This window comes from Crotalus tigris, unplaced genomic scaffold, assembly GCF_016545835.1.
Source record: "Crotalus tigris isolate CLP2741 ecotype Arizona unplaced genomic scaffold, ASM1654583v1 scf7180000019894.434026, whole genome shotgun sequence".
Taxonomy (NCBI): domain Eukaryota; kingdom Metazoa; phylum Chordata; class Lepidosauria; order Squamata; family Viperidae; genus Crotalus; species Crotalus tigris.
In genome coordinates, this window is record NW_024097758.1 from 257,466 (window position 1) to 271,321 (window position 13,856).

Sequence of the window (13,856 nt, forward strand, 5' to 3'; positions counted from 1 at the left end):
GTAAAAGTAGAAGACAACAAAACTCCTTCAAAATTGGGATAATAGTAGTAGTAGTAGTAGTAGTAGTAGTAGTAGTAGTAGTAGTAGTAGTAAAGTTGGAAGGGACCTTGGAGGTCATCTAGTCCAACCCCCTGCTCGGCAAGAAACCCTATACCATTTCGGACAAATGGCTATCCAGTTTCTTCTTAAAAACCTCCAGTGTTGGAGCATTCACCGCTTCTGGAGGCAGGTTGTTCCATTGGTTAATTGTTCTAACTGTCAGGAAGTTTCTCCTTAGTTCTAGGTTGCTTCTCTCCTTGCTTAAGTTTCCACCCGTTGCTTCTTGTCCTGCCTTCAGGCACCTTGGAAAATAGCTTGAGACCCTCTTCTTTGTGGCAGCCCCTGAGATATTGGAACACTGCTATCAAGTGGAAATTCATATCTTAAAAATCCTTGAAATTATTGTGCAAAATTAGTGATTTTGCTTCACTAATATCCCCACTGCCCCCAAATCTTAAGTGGAACAGAAGATGCCTTCCTCTTCTTTAGGGGAGCTGCAGAACTGCCAGGAAAACATCATCTGAACTTTTCGTCATTTACTATGCTGATCACTGTTTTCAACCAATTGGCCATAGTGAGGGCTTGTACTACAGTGAAGTCTTTCTATCACTAATATGATTCTGCCTAGCAGAACATTCAACTGTGATCTGCAAACACATCATAGCTCAAATGCCCAATGAATGCTCTCTTGCATTCTAGGCAAGCAGTATATTCTTATGGTTGGACTTAATCCAACACCGAGGAATCCATATCCCAATCTATGTTTTCCTCTCCAGATCTAAGATATGCTTTCTTTTTCTATTTTCTTGCTGTCTCTCATAATTCCTGTATATTTTACTTCATTCCTGGAAACTGTACATCTTTCTCCTTTCTTCATGTCTGCTCCAGTCTAGACAGAGCCACTGTTACTTGCTGACTCAGTTTAGTCTCTCATCTTTTCATTGTGGGGCAATTTGTGAGTTAACTTTTTGTAGCCTTCAAATGAACAAACCAACCAAAAGAAATGTACCTTGATATTTTGGTTCTGCTTTGCCTGTCCACTATCTGGCAGAAAGTTAATTTGTCCTTTTGGAATTACTATCATTTTGGGAAAATATGTTGGATTGTATCAACAACAACCTGTCAGTCAATCAGTCAGATCTTTATCATTAATCAATCCAAAAGAAAAACACTGGTAGAAAAAAAATGTCAATAAGATCTAGATAAGCTCAGAACCTGAGTAGCTCAAAATGAACCCAATTTCTCATTGAACAAGCTCAACAAACCACAGCATGAAACTTGGCCATGCAAAGGATAATAATATCTATAGCTATGTCACTGATTAAAAAAGAATCAAAATAGATCAATTTGCTCTGTTCAACAAAAAGGAGTGATAGGGATAGCTCAACAAAATGAACAATGCAACAGAATGTGAATCAGAATATTAACTTCCTCTGAGCCAAAAAGACAGAATTAGTTTCTTTCCAATATTATGAAATTTACCCTTTTGACATATCTGATAGTAAAATGTTAAAAGGTCATACAGAAAACTGTCTCAAAGTAGTTAGATGAGTAAGATATCTGGCTGTTTGGAAAAAAACTAAAAATATATCAAAATAATACCTTCATGCCAAGCTGCAACACCAGGATAAAACACATTGTCACATTGTAGAGTCAAAGCAGTATAATTCATGATGATAGCCTACAGTCTCCTATAAGTCTAAATTGGAATATGAATATCCCTCAGTGCAAGTCATCAACATGTATAGGATTTATGGTCAAAAAAGTGTGTCCACTATAGCCTTCAATCTTAAGGTAATTTCCTCTTCTGTATATGAAATAAACAATTTACTTTAAGCATATTATGAAAAAAAATAAAGCATTCTCTACAGCAGTTGTTTGCTACTTTAAAATGTACCCCAAGACTCTGGACATTGTAATAAATTCTCTTGGTATTGGTTCTGGAAGATCCTTTAGGGAATTGAAATGTTACTAGGAAAGATAAAAAAATTTAGGCAAAAATAAATAGTTAGGATACTAGAATTTTTTCTATTTCATTTTTAGCTCTCATGTTGATTTCTGTCTTTTCTTTTCCTTACTTTATATTGGTTTGTATTAGTTTTTATCTTCTAAAGTTGTGTGCATATGTTTCTTGCAGGTATGGCGATCAGATATTATGATGGATTTTCAAGGCAAAATACATGTAAGAGTATGAAAAAAGTCTGATTTAACTCAAGATCCAAGCAAAAAAACATGTGGCAAACAAAATGTGTGTTTTAAACCCATTATCACAGTTGAATGAAAGTCTTGTGTTTTTCTTTGAACAGATTTAATGCATGTTTTTATTCTTCTGCTTTACACATTGCAGATTGAATTTCTTACTGCTTTCCAGCTCTTCTGAACAAGCACTTTATAAGATCCAAGAAACAGAATATGAGCAAGTCTAGGGCACAAATTCATCTCATTTTGAGAAAACTGGCTGGGGGAACAGGAGGATATAAAAATAACAGTTACTAAGTTGAATAAATTATTTTCCCCAATCTTGCTCCTTAGGCCAAATCTGTTACTAAATGAAATGATGCCAAGAAAGCAGCATTTCCTTTTTTGCCTAAGAAAAAGAAAGAATTTCTCTCTTAGCTTGAACTGGATTTCTAGGTTTGCTACTTGGATTCTGAAACTGGAATCATCAGAGTGAAAATAAATTCTTCATAACAGTCATTTAAGTGCATTTGACAAATTACAATCCCCCCTTCAATGCCTTCTAGGACCTCCCCTTTTTCAAGAACAATGGCTTATGCTTCAATTTAATTTTGTTTCTAAGATACCTTTGTAATTTGGGGGGGGGGCTTTAGAAACAACTACAAAGTCTTCCCTGATAGAATATTGTTAAAATCTGAGGTTCCTGAAATAAACTTTATGAAAGAAAAGAACATCGCATTTGTTCATCCCCATTCATTTTTTAAAAAAAAATTTCCTCCCAGACACAAAGAGAATTCCATAAAAAAAAAAAACCTCAAAATTTCAGAACATATTTCTCTCTGATAGGAAGGACGTGAGTTACAGTTCAATATTGAAAAGGTGCTATAATTAATCTCTTTTTAACGACCTCCATCCCAAATATATGTGTTTAGAAACGACAGTCTTTAACAAATAACACTTCTGTTTCAATTTGTATCTAGGTGAGCATTTGCCAGTTATTTAGGTTGTACATAAATGGGGAAGCAAGAAGATAGGAGAAAAAATAGGAATGATGAAACCCTGGATCATCATTATAAGGGAAGAGAGTGGCCACAAGACTTTGGTCTCTTGAATACAAGGAGAAGAAATGATTTGAAACTGTTTGACAAAACCAGAAACTAAACTACATACAAGGTGCAAAAGCAACACCTTCTAAAATCAACTTTGGCAAGATCTGGAATGCCCTCCCTTCTGTCCTTTCAAAGGACATCAAGCAGCTTATCCATTCATCGGCTGCTGATAGTATAAGGTGGACTTAATTTAATCTCTCTCAAACAGATGCAAGCATTTCTTAGAAAAGAAACGAAGTCCCGCCTCCTAGGAATTAATCATCCTCTTATAAATCAGTCTGATAATGGAAAGTGCCTAGGGTAGAGCAGGAATACTCTCGCCTTCTGAAACAGGCATGGCTTACATATAAACTGTAATCAGTGAAGTCCTGGCGTGCGCGTTAAGCTTAGAACTAGAACAAGCGCGACAAGGTTAGTTACCTGCAGGAAGGGGCGACTGATGGGATTCGGGCTCAGCGAGTTGGACCGGAGGGAAGAGATGGAGGACTAAACCCAAGACGAGGGCGAGGGGTACAGCGATCCTCATCGCCATGTTCAGCATTTCGGCAAATCAGCCAGCAAAATCAGCGGCTGAGTCCTTCTCCCTTCACTTCACTCGTTCGCTGAAAGGGAATCCTTTCGAAGTGCCTCGCCTTGCTTTTCCTTTTAATACCAAGCCCGGGGGGCTGCCATCCAAACTCCCGAAATGAATGGGCTCGGGGAAAAGTTTCCACGCGGGAGAGGAAATGGGACTTGAAAATTCCACTGGTTCACTTGGAAAGAGGAGAGGCAGGAGGACCCTTCCGACAGAGTTGGTCAAATGCACGGATGGAGTGATTGCCGCTAACTTCTGGTCTCCTTAGGTCCTCGATTCGGGGCAACAGGCAAAGGGCACGCCTGAGAATCGCTAGAGCTTTTATACGCCAGGCGGGAGTGGGAGGGGAGAGGCAGCAGGGAGACCTGAGCGGAGCGAAATCGGAGCTTCTGGAGAAGGAGCTGCGAGATCCAGCTATTGGCTCGCGGCGAGGTCGGGCGGGAACGTATCTTTCTTCTTGCATCCAGCCTTTTCTCCCCCTCCCCCAACGCCCCATTTATTTTATTATTTCATTTCATTTTTGCACTTCACAGAGCCGGGACGAAGAGAACATCCAGAGGGCCCAAGTGAGCATGTGTGAAATATGCGCACATGCTCCGTAGAGACGTGAAGCCGTTGCCCAAACTCTAAATGCTGGCTTAATAGATGTCGAGCCGCTTGCTTATATCAGAGCTTTTTTTTTAATCCCGTGCAATTGGGCTCGGAAAGAAGGGATTGTTGGATTCTGACTTGGCATCCGTGGAATGGTGTAGCCTATTTTTCTGTTTTTGTTACTTTTTGGCAGCTTGGTTACCGCTTTGATATAAAAAGATACAATAAGGCAGAGTGATAGCGTTTCTCAATCTTAACAATTTTAAGATGAATGGATTTCAACTCCCAGAATTTGTTTCCTTGTCTTCTTTAGACTAGACCTGCCTAGTTCTCTCAATCATTCTTTGCACAGTTTAGCCTCCAGACCTTTTATTATTTTCCTCTTCTCTGTACTCCTTCTAATGTCTCAGCATCGTTTTTGTAATGTGATCAGAACTGGACACAATATTCCAAATGTGGTGTCTGCCAGAGGACTTGTTATGGCACAAAAGTAATACTTTACACAGCACAAATGGAAGCTGTTTAATTGCTGCCCTCATTACATTTCATGCCAGCACCTCTACTTTACTGCACTGTGGCAGGAACACTCCATCCTCTTCCCACTGTGGTGATCCAGGGTCTTTTACCCTGAGCTCCCTGACTGGTAACAGGCTGGACATTTTTGAAATAAAGTGCTAGTGGAAATGAAAGCCTGGTTAGAATTTTCTTCCCTCCAACTTCCTGACAATTGTTTTCATTTTTTTTAAATTGAATCCATAATACAAATGAAAATAAAGATGTAGGGCAAGGGTCCCTAACCCCCAGTCTGTGAACTGGCACCAGTTTACAGCTTGTCAGCAACTGGCTGTGCACAGGGAAAAAGTTTTCTCCATGGAACTGGTCCTTGGTGCCCAAAACGTTGGGGGCCACTGTTATGGGGAAATGGGGAAGAAATGGGGCAGGGGGAAAGATAAGTGTGAAATGGGGGGGGGGAAATCATTAACTTCCAACCTTTTTCAGCATAGTAGAGTAACAATAGTTAGGTACTTGTCAGCAAATCTGAAAGTCAGACTTCATTTTTTTCTGTCTTAATAACAAAGTATAGAAGTGATTTCCAAATAGAAACAAAGCTGGATAATTTGGCCATCTCTACAAGCTCCACCAGTTTTTCCATCCAGTCTTCCATTGTAGGGATTGTTATATCTTTCCATTTTTGTGCATAAAGAATTCTTGCTGCAGTCAGCATATGCAATACTAAAGTTCCAGATTATTTTCAAGTTCCTTGCCTATTAGTCCTAAAAGAAAAGTCTCTGGTTTCAATTTTATATTCATTTTAAGAATCTTCATTAAAATTTGAATTTGACCCCAATATTTTTTTAGAAATGGTGAAATAGTAGGTATTTACTTTTTTTCCCCCTTTAAAACAAAGTAAAATTGGTAAGTGTTGTGCCAATTCCCCTTTCAGCCTGAATATTAGGAAGAATAGTTTTTTTAAAAAGTAGTGTTCTCTTTATTTTTACTCATTCTCCAGTGGTCACATCAGATGGAATGTATTGTATGGAAGGGTAGAGGGAGATCAACAGAAGACATTTTTTTTAAAAAAAAAAATTGGAACCACATATCTGGAAAGGCACATCCATAACAAGGAAAGTGGGTGGTGTTTCATTTTTGGCATGGGTGGGAAGAATGAAGAAACAGGGGATTCTTTTGGACAGAACCCCAGACCATCACTGCAGCCAAAGTGGAGGAAGGAATTGCAGTCTGTAAAAGATTATTTAAAGAAATGGCTACATTCAGTTTATGCATATAGTCTGCAGAATAGCCTCTTGTCTTTCTTCCTGAAAGTTACTCCCAAAAGATTAGCATTGAAGTGGATGGTGTCATGAGAACTTTGTGGGTTTACAGGACATAGTCCAACTGACAAACACAAAAGACTTCTTGTTGCTTCCTTGTTTGTTTGTTTTCTTCCTTTATTAGCATAGCATGCAAGTTTAAGCACTTCAGTTGATTTCCAGGCTTGGAATATAACTCAGGCGGTGACATTCCTCTCCCGAGCTTCCTGATAAGCTACAGAGAAAAGCAATAAACAGGCCTGATTTATGTGAATTAAGCCAAATGTTTGAAAGTTAACTCTCCCTCCACTGGAATAGGAAAAGAAGGAAGGGAAGGAAGGAAGGAAGGAAGGAAGGAAGGAAGGAAGGAAGGAAGGAAGGAAGGAAGGAAGGAAGGAAGGGAGGGAGGGAGGGAGGAATACTTATAATTTTTTTTATGTTCATTCAGTCATGTCCAGTTCTCAGAGACTGACTGGACAAGTCCCTGAAGTTTTCTTGTCAAGGTTTTTTAGAAGTACCATTGCTTCCTTCCTAAGGCCTAAGAGAAAGTGACTGATGCAAGGTCACTCAGTTAGATTTGTACCTAAGGAAGCATTAGAACTCCTGGTTGCATTAATTAAACAACTTGTAGCAGACACAGAATGCCAGTTGGATCTAGTCATATCCTCAAACTTTATTGCTAGAAAACCCAGCAGGTACTCTGCCTCCCCTAGTGTACTTAACTAATCTTGAAGTATTGGAGGATTTACTTTGACAGAATATCAGGCCTTCCCTTCAGCTGTCCTTGAAAGCCAATACAAGAAGATTCTCTGGATACATAGAAACAAGAGAGCTTGTATATAAAAATAATAAAGGTAGGAGATAGATAGATAGATAGATAGATAGATAGATAGATAGATAGATAGATAGATAGATAGATAGATAGATAGATAGATAGGCAGGCAGGCAGGCAGGCAGGCAGGCAGGCAGGCAGGCAGGCAGGCAGGCAGGCTAAATGAGCATCTAATTTGTCTTCTTGTGGTGGTTTCTTTATTCATGTAAGAAGCGCCTTCAAACATATAACATTCAACACTGAGAAAGTAAAATAGGTATAAAATTGATCAAAGAGCATGTGTAAAAAGTATATAAAATAAATAGGATTAAAACTAAATGACATTTGACCAGTGTTGGATCACATTGATAGCATGTTCTCTCACCAAATTGAGCGCTTCCTCTGTACATGTTGAAGGACATTGTATGCACTGTAGCAGAGGGGTCCCCAACTCCTGGTCTGTGGACCAGTAGCAGGCCATAGTATGCCAGCAACCGGGCCGCCCTCTGGTCTGTGGAAAAACCTCTCTTCACGGAACCGGTCACTGGTGTCCAAAAGTTTGGGGACCTTTGCTATAGCATATGTGAGGTGGAATGTTCCTCTCCACATTAAACTCCCTTTTTACAACCCTTTAATCCTTTAACTCATGTTAGAGTTGGGCACACAGAGTATCTTCTATAGGAAAGCCTCATTTTTTCAGATTGTTCTTGGATCTTCGTACCCAGAGTTATCTGTAATTCGATAGATATAGCTGTCACCAAACTAAATTTTATGATTCCCTATATCCATTTAATGTTCCTACACCTCTTTTAGATTTTTTATATATACATTTTGTTTTATATTTTTAAAACAAATTATCAATACCTTACATTTTTATGTACATTTTTATGCTTTTTAGTTTACTGAATCCAACCCTTCTTATGTTGGTCTGTTTATTGTAATAATGTTTATTTCAACATTAAAAAAGAAAGAACTCATAGTCTCTCCGTTTCTATCCTGATGTCTTAAGCACTACATCTCTCATCTCTAACCTATAGATATAGATATAAATAGCCATATATGTTGCTATTTCTACACTCTGTATTTCTTACTTAAGAGTCAAGTAAGGGATAATTATGTTGTGTGTGTTTTTTCCTCTCGGGTATTTTTCCTGAACCATTATGATCTCTACACTCTTCCTTCAGCTTCCTATGCTAGACATCTGCAATGATTAGAGTTAGTCCTCTTGGTGGTCTTCAGAGGGTCTTTTCTAAAACCCCACAGGGGTTGATTGATTGAATCAACTTCCTGTTATGTGCTTTGCTGCTAGAGAATCCTCTAGCCAGGAACATTACAATTTGCTGACATATAAAAATAATGCCTTTTGAACTATCCCTGAATTATAGACACATATTTTACCTCATGTACAATGTCAGAGAAACTTGCTTGAGCCTTGAGTGGGGATTTTTCCCTTATATTCTTACATCAATAAATTGGATCAGTGACCAAAAAAATCAGAAAGACAATATCATCACTTTATATTCTTTCTCAGGGTAACCATTGATTAGTGAGTACTCAAATAATTTGCATGCAAAATGCCCTTGATTTAGACAGCAGTTTCTAGACAAATATATGGGAACAGCTGAACTAGAAGTAGCAATTATAACAATTATAGAAAATTATATGAAAATACCTTCAGAGGTACTGGAGAAATCAAAATCATAAACTTTTTTTCCAGGAAAATTGTACAATACTAGCTGTGATACATGTTCAAGATGGATACATACATATACATAATACAGTTTTGTTTTTCTATTACACATTTAAGTCCTCAATGCTGTAGTGCAAGTAAAAATTGATAGGTGAGGATCTACTATTGACTGTTCTTTGGAGCAATTCTAGTTTCTACACATGGTGCCAATTACAGTAAGTTTAAATACTCCATTGCTGTCAATTTTCATTTTGAGGAAGGTGTATGCTGGGATACACATAAAGTGTAAAAGATTAGTTAATCAGTTTTGCTTTGCTGGAAGAAAATTTAAAATTACCTAAGTATTTTATTCTAACAAAATCCAATATCCAAAGAAGCCAAGTTCTCCCACCCTAGATCAAAACAAAGCATCATGTTTTGTTTCCATTTTGAATTAAAACTCTTCAACAAAACTCTTTAAATTGAAATATATGTCGTCATATACCATTTATCTAAGCACAAAAGGTAGGCACGATTTTGTATAACCACCATGAAACAGGTTAGAAAATATTAAGATCACTTTCAAAATCTATTAAAAAGATGATAAGTTGCCAAAGAAATTGGAGTATGGATTATTTAAGAACAATGGACAGGCTACACAACTCTCTCATATACAAGTTTGTAGAAGACCATGAAACTTCTCACTCCTTCCTTCCTTCCTTCCTTCCTTCCTTCCTTCCTTCCTTCCTTCCTTCCTTCCTTCCTTCCTTCCTTCCTGCCTTCCTTCTTTCCCACAAATATACATTGATAAAAATAAAGAGCATTTTAGAGTGAACTCAAGCAGTTAAAGTGCAAACACCTTCCTTCGCTATGCTTTATTTGAGAAAATTGTTATGAAGCTAGTTCTGGTTAGGCATATCAATATTTTTATCTTAAACATACTCATTCAAGCATAACTCCTACAAAATTGAATGTGCCTAACTTCCTGAGAAGTATGCTTAGTTTTGAAGCACCAGAATAAGGAATGGCAAAGTCAGCTCTACTGTTATCTGAATCTATGATTCTGAAGAAATGTTGAGATTCTATAATAGAGACTTAGACACCAAAGTAGTCCACAGGAAACTAGCAGTTTAGATTAATCTAGATGATTAAGTGTTGTACAACTGTGAACTATATATTTCAAATATACAGTAACAATTCCAAGCACATTCTGTATGCACATTTATTAGGGAAAAGTTCTAGTGAAAAACTCAATTTTATATAGATTTCATTGCTTGCAAATTTCTAGAAATTCCTCTTCTTGCAATGAAGTAAAAATTGACACATGGAGCAAAGGCTTTCTTCTTAAAATATGTTCGCTTAAGGAAGTTTACAAATAAAAGACTTTCATTGCATCATATACCTTGTAGCCAATCCTTGTAGGAGGACTGATGAATGATCTTGAATGATGGGGAAAAGGATGCATGCAGGGACCACTTGGGAAGTACTACCCTAAATCAAGTTTCAGCTCATTCAAATTCTTCTGTTTCTCTCTCCCACTAAAACTTGATTTTAATAGCTGTGTACTTCTTTCTTACAAGGCATCAGCAAAAAGCTGTATATTCTTTCCTTTTAGAAAATAGCTTTTTTGCACTGCCTAGTTTCACTGTGTGAAATAAAAAGATAAGGTGAGAAATATATTCTTTATCTTTGCTACTGACTGGAAGTGTAGACATAAATAATATTTTATTTATTTTATTGAATTTTTATAGCCACTGAACTCAACCAAGTGAGTCTGGGTGGCTTATAATTCTAAAATTATAAAACAATTAAAAATATTAAAACAGTAAAAAACATCCACAGCAAGTGTGATGGTTAATCAACTAACAGTAAACCAAAGTAATGGGGCCATTAATACATTCGAAGCTTCAAGCCCAGGTACACAGCAAGGTTTTTAAAGCCTTGTGAAAGGTCAACAGGGTTGGGGCCATTATAATCTCTGAAGTGAGAATATTCCAGAATATTTCTGGGGCTAGACCAGAAAAACCCCATCTTCTAGTTCCCACCAGTTAAGATTCTGTGGCTGACAGGATCTGCAGTATGGCCAATGACTTGGATCGAGAGACTTGTTTTGGAGAGTAAGCACTGTGACATAGAAAACCTAGGAGAAATTCAAAGAACATATTACCTGGAGCCTCCTTAACTCTGGCAATGCCACTGTGTATACCATCTAGAATTTTATCTCATACTTACTATAATTTTAGTTAGTGGAAATAAAAGAGAAATAAGGCAGGGAAATCCCCGTTTGATTAAATAAGAAAATATACTGGAAGCAGAATAAGTTTATTTGCTTCTGGAGACACAGAAAAACAATTTAAAATACTATTTTAAGTAACAAATGACTCATTCTGACTAGAAAACATCTGCTCCAAGTGCAAAATGGCCTTCTTTCTGAAGTGTTTGGGGGTTCCAAATGTGAAATACACTGTAAACAAGCCTGAAACAAATCTAAAATGAGTGAACCATACAATTTTATATCTGAAACAGCTGTTTCTTACTTTACATGATTCTAATTACTAATAATTTTAATTTGATATGTGCACATCCAAATTTGCTTCCATGATTTTTGTAGGTTCTGAAATAGCAGAAAGAGATTACTTCTATGTAATTTCTACATCTGTGAATATAATAAATAAATAAGCAAATAAATAAAAAAATAAAAAAACAAATAGGTCTCAGTTAAATTATTGCAGAAGCATATTCATTTCCCCTCACTAGAATTAGAAAGTCTCATTTCTTTCTATTTCTCCTGAATTTTACAGGTAGTCCTCTACTTACAAGAGTAGGTAGGCCATTTGAAGTTACAACAGCACTGAAAAAAGTGATATGACCATTTTTCACACTTACGACTGTTGCAATATCTCATGCTCACATGATCAAGATTCAGATGCTTGGCAACTGACTCATATTTATGACAGTTGCAGTTTCCCAGAGTCATATAATGCCCTTTTGCAACCTTCTGACAAACTGGGGCAAAATTCACTTTACAACTGTCTTGCTTAGCAACAGAAATTTTGGGCTCAATTGGGGGAGCTATCAATTCAAAAATGATTATAATTTACTAAAGCAGTAAAGAAATAAAAAAAGAAATCCAGAGATTAAATTCTTAAAAATATCTTTTAATACTTCAACACGTTAATATAATGCAAAAAGTTGAAAAGTTAAGGTAAGCAGACTCAGGATAGTGACTCAGATACAGGCTGACTGGATGACAAATGAATCAAGAAGCAAATTCCATTCTGGCATGCCATTGGTGGGTGAGAGGAATTGTCCCTTCTTTTCACAGTTGAAAACGGTGCACATTTTAAACTCAGCTGATCTCTATCTCCTGAGGTACTAAATAATGCCTCTTATGCACCTTTTTGAATCAGAATATGGAACCAATAAGTTTTAATTAAAATGAGATGACTTTGAAAATTACTGGCCAGTTCCCTACATCAATAGGTTACTGCTTGCCATTTGGATATTCAGAATGTGGCATTCATGTTATATTTAGAATGTGGCATTTCATATCTTAGAAATGGAGCCCATAAAGGATTAAATCTAAGGGAAATTGTCCAAACAAAACTTATAATATCATGGACAAGGAACTGTATATGCTGATATGCTGTTCTACTTAGTTTGGTAAAATTTTAAGAGAGAAAAATCACTTGGCTGATTTAACAAAATATACTAAGCCCAACAATTAAATGTGGACTAAGTGTGTTGTATGAACCAACAATTCCTTCCACTTAAATATGGCCAGAAAATTAAGGATATTCTTCTACAGTTGGTTCTAACTCTGTAGTTCTATACCTTTAACCATTAATGCAGTAATTCAGAAATAATACCTAATCACTGTCATAATGAATAGTTTAAAGAAAATAAGCAAAATCACAACACTGAAATAGTTCAAACAGCATCTGAGTGAATACTGATGTTAAATTAGTAGGATTATAAAGAGGAAAAACATAGAATTACAGGAAAGCATGTCTTATGAAGTTACACTACCTCACTTTAGTGCTATGAAAATTATTTGCACAGATGGAGAATCTGACATATCTTGGAGAAGTCAACAGGTCTGTGGTGTCTGCAGTGAATCATTCTTTATTCATCTCTACCAGTGGCATTTATAAAATGAATGAGATCTTTCTTTTACTTCTTTAACCCATCCCAACTTTTCTGCATTTACTTATCCTTTTTTTTACAATACTATGCATGAGTCCAATGGAGCTTATCTTCAGCAAGGATATGTAGCAATATGTGGCCTTAATGTTCTATATTTGATTTAATAAACTTTAATGTTGTACTTAGTCACATCAAAGATCCACCATTAAGGAAAAACTGGTTTTAATATAGGTTGGCAGGGAGGCATTGGAAAAGGAAAGAAAAAGAGCAGGGAGGTGACAGGCTGGACTTTTATTTGAATTCAATTTAACATATGCCACTCTACACTCTACAGTTCAGTTTAATTAATGCCACTCTACAATGCCTTGGTAAGGCCACACTTGGAATACTGCATCCAGTTTTGGTCACCACAATGTAAAAAAGATGTTGAGACTCTAGAACAGTGGTTCTCAACCTGTGGGTCGGGACCCCATTTGGGGTCGAACGACCATTTCATGGGGGTCGCCAAACAAGGCTGTCCGCCATTTTCCCCCCTTTTCTTTGGCCATGCCCCTGGCACCCGGTGATGTATAAGTGGTTGGGGGTCATCACAACATGGAAAACTGTATTATGGGGTCGCGGCATTAGAAAGGTTGAGAACCACTGCTCTAGAAAGAGTACAGAGAAGAACAACAAAGATGATTAGGGGACTGGAGGCTAAAACATATAAGGAACGGTTGCTAGAATTGGGTATGTCTAGTTTAACGAAGAGAAGGACAAGGGGGGCATGATAGCAGTATTCCAATAACTCAGGGGCTGCCATAAAGAAGAGGGAATCAAGCTATTTTCCAAAGCACCTGAAGGCAGGACAAGAAGCAATGGGTGGAAACTAATCAAGGAGAGAAGCAACCTAGAACTACAGAGAAACTTCCTGACAGTGAGAACAATT

The 13,856-nt window shown here is 37.2% G+C and overlaps 1 protein-coding gene across 2 annotated transcripts in view; it reads right to left on the reverse strand.

Moving 5' to 3' along the window:
* Positions 1 to 4,206, reverse strand: part of PLOD2 (procollagen-lysine,2-oxoglutarate 5-dioxygenase 2) — a 58,048-nt gene extending 53,842 nt beyond the window's left edge. Inside the window, exon 1 of one of the 2 annotated variants that reach the window (XM_039364869.1) lies at positions 3,747 to 4,206. In XM_039364869.1, the coding sequence (XP_039220803.1) occupies positions 3,747 to 3,867 (121 nt within the window). In that variant the 5' untranslated portion in view covers positions 3,868 to 4,206. The remainder of the gene's footprint in view (positions 1 to 3,746) is intronic. The other variant, XM_039364871.1, reaches the window with a different exon arrangement.
* Between the last annotated feature and the right edge of the window lie 9,650 nt (positions 4,207 to 13,856).